Below are 14,698 nucleotides of genomic sequence, written 5' to 3'. Positions count from 1 at the left end.
TTAAAAATTAGAATGGAGCAGGTGGAAGCTAATGACTTTATGAGAAACCAAGAAATTACAAAACCAAACCAAAAGAATGTAAAAATAAAAGACAATGTGAAATATCTCATTGGAAAAACAACTGACCTGGAAAATAGATCCAGAAGAGACCATTTAAAAATTATGGGACTACCTGAAAGCCATGATCAGAGCCTAGACATCATCTTTCAAGAAATTACCAAGGAAAACTACTTGATATTAAGAAAAACTGATATTCTAGAACCAGGGGATAAAATAAATATTGATAGAATCCACCGATCACCACCTGAAGGAGATCCAAAAAGAAAAACTCCTAGGAATATTGTAGCCAAATTCCAGAGTTCCCAGGTCAAGGAGAAAATATTGCAAGCAGTCATAAAGAACCAATTTGAGTATTGTGGAAATACAATCAGGATAACACAAGATCTAGCAGCTTGTACATTAAGGGATCAAAAGGCTTGGAATATGATATTCCAGAAGTCAAAGGAACTAGAATTAAAACCAAGAATCACCTACCCAGCAAAACTGAGTATAATACTTCAGGGGGAAAATGGTCATTCTATGAAATAGAGGACTGTCAAGCATTCTTGATGAAAAGACCAGATTTGAACAGAAAATTTGACTTTCAAACACAAGAATCAAGAGAAGCCTGAAAAGGTAAACAGGAAAGAGAAATCACAAGAGACTTACTGAAGTTGAACTGTTTACATTCCTACCTGGAAAGATAATATTTGTAACTCTTGAAACTTTTCTCAATATTTGGGTAATTGAAGGGATTATACATACATACATACATACATACATACATACATACATACACACACACACACACACACACACATATATATATAAGGCACAAGGTGAGTTGAATAGAAAGAGATGATATCTAAAAAAGTAAAATTAAGGGATGAGAGAGGAATATATTGGGAGGAGAAAGGGAGAAATGGAATGGGGCAAATCATCTCTCATAAAAGAGGCAAGAAAAAGTTCTTTCAGTGAAGGGGAAAAGGGGGGAGGTGAGAAGCAAAGAGTGAAGCTTACTCTCATCACATTTATCTTAAGGAGGAAACAGAGTGCAAACTCAATTTGGTATGAAAATCTATCTTACACTACAATAAAGTAGGGGAAAAGGGGATAAGTGGAGTGGGGGAGGATGATAGAAGGGAAGGCAAATGGGAGGAGGGAGTAATTAGAAGTAAACACTTTAGGGGAGGTACAAGGACAAAAGAGAGAATAGAATAAGTAGGGGGCAGGATAGGATGGAGGGAAATATAGTTAGTCTTTCACAATATGACTATTATGGAAGTCTTTTGCAAAACTACAGATTTACACACACACAATCATACACACACACCCTATATTGAATTGCTTGCCTTCTCAGTGGGGATGGGTGGGGAAGGAGGAAGGGAGAGAGTTTGGAACTCTAAGTTTTAGGAACGAATGTTGAGAATTGCTTTTACATGCAACTGGGAAATAAGAAGTACAGGTAATGGGGTATAGAAATTTATCTTGCCCCACAAGAAAAGAGAGAAGATAGGGATAAGGGAAGGGTGTGGTAGAAGGGAGGGCAGATTGGGAGAGGGGTAATCAGAATGCATAGTGTTATGGAGTGGGGAAGGGGAGAGATGGGGAGAAAATTTGGAACTCAAAATCTTGTGAAAATGAATGTTGAAAACTAAACATAAATTAATTAATTCAATTTTAAAAAAAAAACTTCATCATTTGACCTTGTTATTACCTTATGTCTCTTCTCCTTTTCACAGACTCTACTGGTAGCCTCCACTTCTTGACCCCTTTAAATCTGGCTTCTGACCATCACTCCTCTGAAACTGCATGCTCCAAGGCTACCAATGATCTTTTAACAGCTCAAACTGGTGATGACTATAGAAAGCTAAGGATAAATCTTACTTAACTTCCATACAGCTTTTGATACTATTGACCTTTCTAATGACTTTCCAACCACTCTGTATCATTGCCCTTTTCTAGATCAACATCTCTTTACTACCCTCTAACTATGAGTATCCTCCAGACCTCTGTTTTGGTCCCTCTTCTCTCTTCACACAAGGAGTTCTTAGCAAAAAGAATATGTTTCAGGGGGTCTGTGAACTTGAATGGGAAAAAAAACTCATCTTTCATTTCTCTACTTTCTAAGTGAAATCTAGCATTTCGTTCAATTGTGCTTTTTTAAAATGAATTCTGACAAAGGATTCATAGACTTTACCAGACTGTCAATGGGATCTCTGGCTCACAAAAAGTGAATAACCCCTGTTCTATATCTTTGGATAATTTCATACGCTCCCTTGAGTTCAGCTATGACCTCCCCTCATGTAATTCCCACACCTCTATATTCAGCCTTAGTATCTCTCCTGAGCTCCAGTCCCACATCACCAGCTGTCTGCTAGATATCTCCACCTAGAGGTCTCAAACTCATTAAGTACAAAATGGAACTCATTATATTCTCTCTTCATGCTCCAGCCCTTCCAAAATATTAGAATTGAAGATACTACTATCTTTCCCAATAACTCAGGCTTACAATATAAACCACCCTTGACTCTTCTCTTAGGAAGCCCAGATCTATATGATTGCCAAGTCTTGTACTTCCACAATATGGCTCATGTCTATCCCCTGCTCCGTTCTCCCACCTACTACCGGTTGTTGCTTGAACTATTGGAACAACCTCCTAATTGATCTCCCTATTGTGTGTCTTTCCTCTCAGCCTCTCCTTGGAGCTACCAGAAAAAGTGGCTTAAAAAACAGGTCTGATTACATCATTCCACTGCTGTAAAATATGTAGTATGCCCCTATTGCTTCTATAATAAGGTAAAAATTCCTCATTCTAGCATCTAAAGTCTTTTACAGTCAGATTCCAAACTGTCTTTACAGTCGCTTTTCACATTCTTTCCTTTCATTTACTGCTGTGTTCCAAAGAGAATTCAACTGTCCAGTTATTTGTACTATGCACCGTACCTCCTGCCTTTATTCAGTCTCTGTCTCACATCTGCAGTGTTTTCTCTCTTCATCTGTGTCTTGTAGAATCCTTAGGTGTCTTCAGAGTTTGGCGCAACTCTACTGAGCCTTCTGTCATTTCTCCACTCATTAATACTCAGTCCTTCCTCATGTTACCTTGTATTCACTTATTTTTTTAAATATTGTCCTCCAAGACAGCATAACTTCCTGGAGGACAGTGCACCTGTTTTGGTTTAGCATTTGTATCCTTACATAGCACACACTTAGCAAGTAAGTGTCAGACTGAATGAAGAGTTGCTAGTGTAGCCAAACAGGACTTAGTTGTTGATCCTGGCCCTTTGCATTTGTGCTAATTTATTGCTCCCTTTGGAAAGCCAGGTATTTATCATTATTCTGTTTCTATTTCCTAAGTCTCCCTAACAGGGAGCACCAGTAGGTTGCAAACAGAAGACTATATACACATGCACTCACAGCCTTGCTAACTGTCAATGAACATTAACCAGGGATACGTCATGTAAGCATGCACACTCTGTAGCCCAAACTTCCACCTAAGGTGGACATTCCAAGGCAACAAATGCCCACAAATGATGGTAAAGAAAATACCATCACTAATAGTAACAAGGGTTTTTGTTATTGTGTTTTACAAGCATTAATTAATGTAAATATATCCTTACAAGAGTCCAGGGAGGTGGTTAAATAGGGATATTCCCACATAATGAATGAATACATAAAAATGCAGACTTAGACCAAGAGACAAATGGTTAATTCCTGACTCTTGGTAATCATTTCTTTTTTTTTTTTTTTTTTTTCAGAGAAAGCAGGGAAACTTTTATTCACTGTTTTGTACATGCATTCAAGACAGGGAGCAACTCAGTTGCAGATCAGAGTAAGGAACAAATCAGAAAACAGTAAGAATATTAAAAACAAATTTTATTTTTTTTCATAAGAACAATTTTACTGCCAAAGTGAGTCAATGATATCAAATGAGTACTGTCATTTTCATTAAGAAAATTCTATTTCTTGGAAGGGCTGTCCGCAGGTGACCTCAGAGTATGTATCAGCACCTTTATCTGGAAACAATTTATCAGACGAGAAGTCATGGGTTTTCTCTTTCTAGTTGTTGTATTCTTGGAGAGCCTGAGCCATGAAGAGTTTGCCCAAGTTCTGTGCAGTGAACTCTTTGATATTTTGGCAGTAAGTATTAATTTGGCCTGCAATAAGGAGTGAATCCATCCTAGCAGGAGGCTGAGGAGGTTTAAAGAGTTTGGACATGTCCTCTTCAGGGAGAGGAGGTTCTCCTCTGCTCTGGCGCTGTAGATTCTCCTGCTGACGGCGTTGCTGATACTGATGTTTCTGCTGCTGCTGCTTACTGGTGTTTCTCATATAGGTGTTATATTTAACAATATCCTGGCTCATTTCATCCACTCTGTCCATCAATAATTGTAGGCTCTTCCCCAGATGATTACTGCTGGCTAGACTAAGCAGTTCATGTTTATCTGCCACAGCTGATTTCTTTTCTAGTTCCCACATTAGTACGTTGATCAGATGTGAATTTTTAATTATAATGGGCACTTCTTCAAACATGTGCTCAAAGGTGATATTTGCCTTTTTCAATGCTTCAGGAGAAAAATCTTTCTCTTTACAAACTTCCATCAGTTTAGGAGTCAGCCTGTATGCCTTCAAGGATAGAGACCCTTGAGCAGTTTTTATGGGATCATAAATGAGAACTACAGACTCTTCGATTGCATGTTGGTAACTGAATTGAGAATCCAGGAGAGCCCGGGTGACAAAAGAGCCATAGTATGTAGACTGGTACCAACCAACATGAAGATGATCAATATTTACGTGACGAAGACTGCGCATCATTTCCATCTGATATTGGACTTCATCAAAATCAGCATCATCCTCTGTGTGTTGGGGAAAGGGAAAACAATTGGTGATTTCAAGTCTGTCTTCCACCACCAGACCCAAAAGTACTCCTTGGACAACTTCATTGCCCTGTCCTTCTTCTTGGTAATGTTTAATTATTTTCAAAACAACCAGGCCGTCGATCTGCACTTGCTTCACGGCCAAATCTCCCGAGCTGCCTTTGCCTTTTCCTTTGCCCGACGACGCGCCAGTTGTAGAAGTCGAACTGGCAGAACCAGAGCCGGTACCTTCTTTACGGGACGCCATCTTAGTGGAGGACCGGAGGAAAGAGGTTGGTAATCATTTCAAACTGGAGAGATGGCGTGACCTCTACTCAATCTCATCAGCTTAGGAATTGTGGACATGACCTTCTGGAGCTACCTGAAGTAATGTGTCTGAATGGAAAAGTGACTACTTGCCATTATCTGAGAAAACCAAATCATGGGGCCACTTTGGTTAGATATAATGTCCCCAAACTTATTGTCAGTGAGCCTATCTTTGGGAAATGGAATTGTCAGCTCTTGTGCTTTAAAGTGCAGTAGTGTGATGCTTAATAAATGCTTATTAACTGACTACCTGGAAGATAGTATGTTTCAAGGAAGAGTTAATTTCATCACCGGTTTAAAAAGATCATTATACAAAAAAAAGATTAGACTTAATTTACAAAAATGATTTATGATCAGTAAACTCCTGTCTCTTTTCTTATTGTGGAGAAAAACAATCCAACAAACATTTATTAAACACTTCCTATATTCCAGGAACTGTGCCAGATGTTGGGGACTCTTGCCTTTAAGATGCTTGCAGTCTGGTCAAGGGCCACCCATGTACACAGACAAACATTCACACAAATGTAAGGCAGTTTGGGAAGCTGAGGGATGGAACTAGAAATGAGCAAGATCAGAATAATGGTGATTCTTAGTTAAGTTAAGCTTTGAAGGAAAGTCAGGATTTGAAGACACAGAAATGAGGATTGCATTTCTGTCAAGCAAAGGCAATGCAGCAGGAAATAGAGTGCCTTATATGAAGAATAGTAAGAAGACTTGTTTGACTGGTTCACAATACGTATAATGTATAATTAGCCTGGAAAAACAGATTGAAGCCAGGTCACAAAGAGTGTAAAATGCCAAGCAAGAGGTGTTTATGTTTAATCCTAGAAGTAATATAATAAGGAGCTACTGATGTTAATAGAGTAGGGGAGTTACCCTGTCTGACTGTGATCCAAGAAAATCACTTTGTCTTGTATGTGGAGTGGGACTGGAGTAGGAAGAGACTGGAGCCAGTCTAATTACAAGACTTTCACAGTAATTCAAGTGAGAGATGATGAGAGCCTGAGCTAGGGTAGTGGTTGTATGAGTGGAGACGTGGAGGTAGAAAGATAAGATTTGAAAACTGAAGGATTTATGTGATAAGAGATAGAGAGAGAGAAAGTGAAAGAGAGAGAGAAAGAGAGACAATGAGAGAGAGAGAGAGAGAGAGAGAGAGAGAGAGAGAGAGAGAGAGAGAGAGAGGAGTCAAGGATAACACTGAGATTGAAACAGAGTGAGCAGAGGCATAGTGGCACCCTCACTTAACAGAGTAAAGGGAGAAGTTTGGTCCCTGTTTTCCTGGTCTGGGCCCAGATCTTCACCCAGGAAGGGCCCTTGGCTCCCTGCAGCCACAAGTACTAGCACTCCTTTTGGCCCTGGAGCTATGGCCAGGTCCCCTGCTCCCCTATGGTCAAATGTAATTATTCCTTTCCACCCCGAAACTGCTTGTGGGCAATTGAGTTGCCAGTTGGCACTGGCTTCACCCAGTGCCAGTAATGGGTCCCCTGCCATCTCTTTCTGACCAGTTGTTTGTCCTGCTTACTTTCTCTGGGCTGAGAGCTTCTGAAATTGCTGCTGCTGTCATGGATACCTCCAAGGTCCATTGCTGGTACTCCTACTGTGCTCCAGGCCTGTACCCACCCAGTGTTATAGATCTCTCCTGTAGGCTTCCCAAGTTTCTTAGGCTATAAGAATATCTCACTCTGATTCTTTTCTTGGCTCTGCCACTCCAAGATTTGATTTGAGGCATTATTTTCAAGTTATTTGGAGGAAAATGTTGGGAGAGTGCAGCTGGGTCCTGGTCTGTACTCCACTATCTTGGTTCTTCTCTCCTCCTATCTTTTTGACCACTGCTTCTCAGTCTCCTTTCCTGGATCTTCATACAGGTTATACCAATTAATCATGGGTATTCCCCAAAGCTCTGTATTGGATCCTCTTCTCTTCTCCCTTTATACTATTTACCTTGGTGATCTCATCAGCTTCTATAGATTCAACTGTCATCTCTATGCAGATGTTCTCAGATTTATTTCTCCAATCCTAATTTCTCACCTCATGTCCTGTCTTGCATCTCCAAATGCCTATAGAACAGCTTAAACTATGTATCCTGTAGATATCTTAAGCTTAATATATCCAAAATTGAACTTCCTTTGCCCTCTACTCTCCCTCCTTCTATACTTTCCTATTGCTATCAAGAATACCCTTGGCTTCCTTGTCACCCAGGCTTGCAACGTAGGTGTTAAATTCTACTTCTCACTTTCTTTTTCACACCCTCCATATTCAATCATTTGCCAAATCCTGTCAATTCTACATCCTCTGACCACCAGCCATGGGCAGGCCATCATTTCCTTATGCCTATATTATTCAGTAGCCTGTTCTTTGGTCTTCTTGCCTTAAAGCTATCCCCACTCTCATCCATTTTCTACTTAGTTGTCCAAATGATCTTCCAAAAGTGTGGATCTGATCGTATCACCCCCCACTCTGTCAAATTCCAGTGGTTCCCTTTCATTTCCAAGATAGAATGTAAAATCCTCAATTTGTCTTTCAAATACCTTCATAACCTGGCCTTCTCTTACCTTTTCAGTCTTCTGCTACCTTACATCACCACACACTGCACTCTAATAACCCTGTACTCCTTGCTGTTTCTTGACCCAGATACCCCATTTCCAAACTCTGAATATTGTCACTGGTTCTCCCTGAACTCTCTTCCTCCTTTTCTCTGCTTCCCAGCTTCTCTGACTTCCCTCAAGTCTCAGCTAAAGTTCTACCTTCTGCATAAGCCTTTTTTGATCACCTATAATGCTAATGTCTTCCCTCTGCCAGTTATCACCAGTTTCTCCTGTATGTATCTTGTTCATGTGTTATTATCTCATGTTGTCTCCTCCTCCAGCCATTTTATTAGATTGTGAGCTCCTCGAGGGCAGGGACTGTCTGTTACCTTTCTTTTTGTCCTCAGCACTTAGCTTTGATACTTTATAAATGCTTGTAGACCAACAAGGACACAGGATAGATCCTTAGGGTATATTCATAGTGGGTGTGATATGAATGATGATCCAGCAAAGGTCATTGAGAAGAAGCACATAGGTAAGCAAAGGAGCTAAGTACAAAAGCTAACATTCTTTCTGAACAAAATTAATCTTCGGCTTTGTAAGTCATGTCATGACTGACATCAAACATGTTTGTATGTAAAGTTTGAAGAGATATGCTTATAAAGCTTATATGTCAGTTCCTTTTAAGGATTTCAATCTACAAGTGCCTCCTGCTCAAGTACATTATGTGAACATAACCTTTCCATAGTGAAGCAGAATTTGCTTTCCAGTTTCCTATAAGTGTGTCACCATAGTAACATTTGCATTTTTACCATTACCCCATTCTCCCTTGTCTTTCTCTTGAGCACATAAATATATGATTACCAGATAGATTCTTAAGTGAATGCATGTAACTGGGAACTCTGTGGTACTGGTGTTGGCGGGGGCCTTCTGACACTAAACACTAATTATTTTTCATTAGTCTTTTAATGGGGGCAAAGCTCATTTCACAAAGAAAGGATCAAATTGCTTAATTGGGAGAGAACAGGTGCATTCCCTATCTTTTTCGTAAGGTGAGCAAAGAACAAAACTTAGATGATTTGAATTTCCTAAGGGCTAGATATATTTTTCTCAGTGTTCAATCCAATGCTGAGAAACTTTTTTTCTAAAAGAGAAAATATTTGCTGATATGGGAAGAAGCCACCATACATCATAAATGGGAAATCAAAGATACACCATACAAACTGGTCATCCAAATGACTATACTGTGCATTCCTGCTAGTAGCATAGATCTAACTGTTTCCTTTTCAGGAAGGGGAAGTTCCTTGATTCTCAGAGCTGTATGCCAGTACATGAGGGAAACCCAGTAAGGTTACTTATATCACTGAAAGGGAACTTGGGGAGGGCCTAGGCTAACAGTGCATCTAGTGTTGTAGTCGTGGCCACATTTCCTTTGAAAGAACTCCATTCTGTAGCCCTGCATTATAGATATCTAGAAAGGATGACTGGTTAGTACAGTAGATGACATTTGTCTTTTCCAGAGTGTCATAGCTCACAGCCCTGTAGCCCACTCCTTCTGTCTCTCCCTCCCTCCCTCATTCTGTCTCTCCCCCCTCTCTCTCCCTGTTTCCCTCCCTCTCTCTCTCACTCCTTCTCTCCCTATCCCTGTCTCCCTTTCTCCCTTCCCCCTTCCCAACTATGGTCCCCAGTGTAACTGTCTTGAGTCATGAAATACTCTTTATATCATCCAATGCATGGCTCTCATTTCAACTTATAACCTGGAAGATTATCACTAGTGGCACTATCCTACTTATAACAGAAGGCAGAACTGCCTCAACAACTTAGGGGATCCTATTACATTCTAGTCAGGTTCTGAATTTTTGTGGCATCTAAAGGTGTACAGTTGGTTTGAATTTTATAGCAAATGTAAGTTTTGTTGCCAGCACCTACTACGTCAAGCTAGTATGTCTAAGTGTATTCCCATGATAAACTTGAATACCAGTGTAACATGTGTTACTCATCCATCACCTCATCTACATAGGACTAGTTCACCTCTTTTCCCAGTCATATGTTATATTAGTGATGAAGAAGGACTCAGAAAAAGTGTGGATGAATTGACATATCTTAACCACACTGTAGATGTACTTTACCTGCTGTGCAAATGTGTCAGCTAGATTGTCTTTTCAATACTTATGTGACCTGCTACTTAATGGAAATTCTTTGTGAGGTAAATGCTCATCCTTCTCTGTCTTCCACTATTTCAATTTTTCTGCCCATTCCAGATTTGGGGGTTTCTTTAAAGTGGGGAAGAACTGTTCACTTGTTTAAACTGTTTTTGTAAAGTGGGGAGCAGCTTAGAAGAAAAGCCCTGATGAGCCAATCACATCTTTGGCTTATATGATGGCTGAATTGAGAGCCAAGGATTAGTCATTTCTTTCCAAAAGTGGCCTAGTAAATGTTCAACAGTCAATTTTCAAAAAAGCAATGTACACACAGTACACTTGGAAGTTCATTCTTCATTATTAACAATTTCTCCATCACTTGAAGTCTCAACAATCAACAAAACAATAAATCAAGCTCTGATTTATAACATTTGCCAATTTCTGAAGTGTAAATGCTCCCACTGAAAATTCAACAGTTGGCTCTAGAGAGTCAGTGTATGCTGGCTGATTTCTCCATCTAAGTTCAAACTCAAGTTTGATTGAATTAAATGGAAAAATTGAAAAAAGAGTGGTTTTTTTCTGATTAGCCATTGACAGATGGGCCTGAGTAGTTTGCTAGGCACAGAGAGCCTCTGGCAAGGTACCACTTGGTTATTTCTATGGTCTTTCAGGAGATGGGAAAAAGTCAGGCAGACTTTTTCAACTTGCTACAAAAGCTTATACAGGAAGTGCCACAATTTCATGAAATCATTTAGTATCTTTTAGGGCTGTCTTGTGGGAGAGAGATAGTATATCAGCTAAATAGTGATTTCTTTGCAAAGAAATTTAATTGGGGTATTTTTCATGGATCAAATTCCAACTCACTACTTTCCAGGAAAAAAATAGTGAGCATATCCCAAAGTCTTCAGCAGAAATCAAGAGCTTGCCAGTCACAAATATAACCTCCGTCAACAGACCAAAAAACTGCTTCCTAATGCCTGTGCTGCTAACATGGCCTGAGTCTGGTATAGGTGAAAATGGCGTGTCTCCTGTATGCTTGTAGAAATGAGCAGAATGCCTGCTGGTTCACTTATACCATGTAGTAGTGGAGGGGGGAAGGGACTCAAAATAGTGTTTTAGTTATCTCAGGCTCCTGACTGAGATCAGCCTCCTTTTCTGAGATGTAAGGCAGAAGGTAGCCATCTGACTTTTCTTTGAAGTCCTCAGCGATTTTTCTGCAGTATATTTGTTGAAGTTCTCCAGAGTTAGAATTTGGCTTATGTTCTGTAACTTGGTGTCTTGTTGGTGATTTATTTGTTCAGTAGCAGAAATGATGACAAATTGTGTGAGGCTGCCTCATTGACTTTTTAACTACTATAGCCTTGAAGAATTTACAAGTTAATGCAACTGTGAATGTTTTATATTGCATTTCATAAGCACAGGACATGTGCTTTCTTGTGAGTTAAGGGGACATTTTTTACAGATAGATAGAACTTAAAAACCTACTCCCATGACAGATTGTGTTGTTCTAAAATCTCGGTAAAGCTCACACGCAGTAGACGAGTAATTTTCTCTTTTCTCTTTCCTTTTTCTCCTCTGCAGATATGCCAAACAGCCCACACAACCAGTTCACCTTCAGACCGCTCCCGCCGCCACCACCACCTCCTCATGCATGCACATGTGCCAGGAAGCCACCACCCACGGCAGACTCTCTCCAGAGGAGGTCAATGACTACTCGAAGCCAGCCCAGTCCAGCAGCACCAACTCCCCCAACCAGTACCCAGGATTCTGTGCATCTGCATAACAGCTGGGTCTTGAATAGTAACATACCATTGGAGACAAGGTACAGAAGCCCTGGCTAGAGATGATGCTTTTGAGTAGACAAAATAATTTTGGTATCTTAAAAAAGGGAAAACAAAAAACATGAAATGGGAGTGAGGGAGGAAGTAATTGACTAACCAAGCCATCTTTACAGAGTCATACTCAATTGCCTCACCCTAAGGAAATCAGAACTTATAAGGAGAATTACAAAAATACTTACAGCAGACTTGTTTGATAAAGCAAATCCTTACTACATTTTAACTTGGCTTCAATATCCATAAAATGCTTTAACACACTGGAAGAATCATGCAAAATACACTCAAATTTTGGATGAGTTAGACTCTGCACTTAGGGATATAAGTGAAGTTTTGTCTGTGCAAAGACTAAAGCTATTTTATTACTTAAAGCTACATTCAAAAGAACTGGTCACTCCTCAGAACTTGATTGGATGGTTGAAGTATGTCACTACCAAGTACCAACCAATGCCTTGGTCATGTGGTCAAAACAACCAGGCTTCAAATCCACAGCATACTCCTCAGTTGTATGTTTCCGTTAGCACAGGGCAGTAATATTACATATATCTCTTAGTACCTCCAAGCAAGGCATTTCTAAGCTCATGTACCAAAGAAATATCCAGATGCTCACTTCTTCCTGTGACAAATAACTGAGATCAATTTATTTGGCTTAGTGTTGGTAAAATTCTATATGTATTTGATCTCCTATGATCCTTACAACTCCCCTGTGAGAGTATTAATACCAGTGTTACTGGGATTATTTTCATTTTATAGAGGAGGGGCATTGCCTGAAAATAATACAGCAAGTGCTAGAGGTGTTGGATTCAAATTCAAGCCTCTTCAGACTCCAAATCTTTCACTCTTTTCCTTTATGCTGCGTTATCTCACTACATACCCAAAAAACAAGAGACATGTAGCTATTAGAATCCTTTGCACCCAATGTCAACTCTGATCAACTTTGTTGAGAATATGAACTGAAAAGGGAGAGCTAATGAAACCATCACTTTCTCTTTGGAAATCTGTTAGGTTCAGTGATGAGCCGACCATTGGAGACATATGCCACTTCTCAGGTTATTTGTGAATGCAAAAAACTGGTTTTGAAGCAGAAATGACAATTCTCTTGGCCCTAGTACGCTGAAGGTAGCATTGTCTAGCTCATAGCCAATTGGGAAGTTCTGGGAAATGATTTTATGATATGAACAAAGGAATGAAAAGCATTTATTAAACTTTATGTGCTCGATATTCTTCTAAGCACTGGTGATACATGGATAAAAGGGAAAACCAGCCTGCTCTTATGGAATTTACATTTGAATGGAGAAGCCAGGCATATAATGAAGTGGTGACCACCATAGGGTTGCTATTTGGTGTGGGAAATCACTAGAGTGTTGAGTAGATGCTCTTTCCAGAAGCAGTGGTACTATACATCTAACTACTGTTAGGGAGCAAGAGGTGGAAAGGGTAGACGTGGGATTGGAGCATGTGGTAACCAAGGTAAAGGTGAGTGCCTCGAAAGCTTTCAGTCTAGGAACCAGTACTTTGTACTGGTTTGATAGTGATAAGCAAATACAACAGTCATATTCTAATATCCCTCTACTTTATTTTTCTTTAAACCATGGGGAAAAGGTAGAGGGAGATTAGGTTTCTGTCTCAAAGAGCTTTCACAGACAATGGTAATTTTCCTCCCAAAAATTCACTTTTAAGTCACAGGAAGGGAATGGTTGAGGACTTGTAGATTTATGGATTACTCAGGCTTCACATATATTTTCTTATTTGGAATTTACAACAACTTTGGGTAGTATGCTATTCGAGTTTCTGTTCCCATTTTATAGATGACAAAACTGAGGCTCAGAGGGGAAGCACTCTGCCCCCACAGTCACATAGTTAGCAAGTGGTAGAACTGCTATTTAAGGTTCAATCTTCTGACTCCTGCCTATTCCAGTTTTTTGGTTCTTTTTTTGGTCACTAGCTTATGCTGGGTAAGTAACATTTAAAGTTAATTGACATACCCTATTCCTCTAACATAGCGGTTAACTCTGAATCTGGAAGGAAGAAAAGGGAGTGCTGAAGTAGGCAAGATTTTTCTTATTTGAAGTATACATCTAGCCATATTTGCACATACTCCAGCCATGGACCTTGGGTATCCAGGCAGGAAATGTATTAATTGGTCTCACTTTCATAAGACAGAGATCATAAGTTTTCTGTGAGCCTGAGCAGAGAGCACCTTTTTACATATTCAGAATCACAAAGAATGAACTGGGGAAAAACCAGGCTGGAACTTCCCAACAGAGATTGATCAGTCAGGACTTACTGACTTTGTCTGCGTCCTGGACCACTTGGCAGTCACTCTGATGAAGTCAATAGAACTCTTCTCAGAATCATCTTTTGAAGTGCATAATATAAATACATAGAATTACAAAGGAAGCTAGTTATGGTAAAATGTTAAAATCAGAATACTAATAGTGAAAGCTTTAAAAAAAAAACCTGCCTTAAAACATGTCCATTAAATATATAATCAAAGATAAGATTCACAAATTGAGAAACAAAATATTTGGAATTGACTTCTGATCCCATGTTTTCTGTGTTAAGTAGATATCCTTTTCCTAATCTCATGAGCAGGGTCTTCTTTAGTTCCCTGATGGAAAGTGACAGTTTGAGTTCTCAACTGCATGAGTGCACATAATGTTGGCTATACTGCATCTACCTGTAATTGTCTCCTTTCCCACCTCATGCCACACCCCATGTGTCCTCTACATGAACTCTGCTGCCTCCTTTTCCTTCAGAGCCTTGTTCAAGGTCCATTTTCTCACTGAAGGCCCCTCTTCAGCTCCAAGCATATTCCAAGGGCCAGTTGTGTGCTTGGCATACAGAATACAAAGACAAAAGTGAGACAATCCCTGCTATCAAGGGGATTCCATTCTAATGGGAAGGGGGAAGAACAAGCATTTATTCAACACCTATTGTGTACCAGGCACTGTCCTAAGAACTTTATAAACATAATC

General features: G+C 39.8%; 1 protein-coding gene and 1 pseudogene across 2 annotated transcripts in view; one reads left to right on the top strand and one right to left on the bottom strand.

The window, feature by feature from the left end:
• TENM1 (teneurin transmembrane protein 1) overlaps positions 1-14,698 on the top strand; it is a 773,658-nt gene that overhangs the window by 461,935 nt on the left and 297,025 nt on the right. For both annotated transcript variants that reach the window (XM_072626495.1, XM_072626494.1), the window contains exon 5: positions 11,467-11,707. In XM_072626495.1, the coding sequence (XP_072482596.1) occupies positions 11,467-11,707 (241 nt within the window). The remainder of the gene's footprint in view (positions 1-11,466; positions 11,708-14,698) is intronic.
• Positions 3,771-5,163, bottom strand: LOC140515669 (eukaryotic translation initiation factor 3 subunit H pseudogene; annotated as a pseudogene).

This window comes from Notamacropus eugenii, chromosome X (assembly GCF_028372415.1).
Source record: "Notamacropus eugenii isolate mMacEug1 chromosome X, mMacEug1.pri_v2, whole genome shotgun sequence".
Lineage (NCBI taxonomy): Eukaryota > Metazoa > Chordata > Mammalia > Diprotodontia > Macropodidae > Notamacropus > Notamacropus eugenii.
This window is presented reverse-complemented; position numbering and strand designations above follow the sequence as displayed.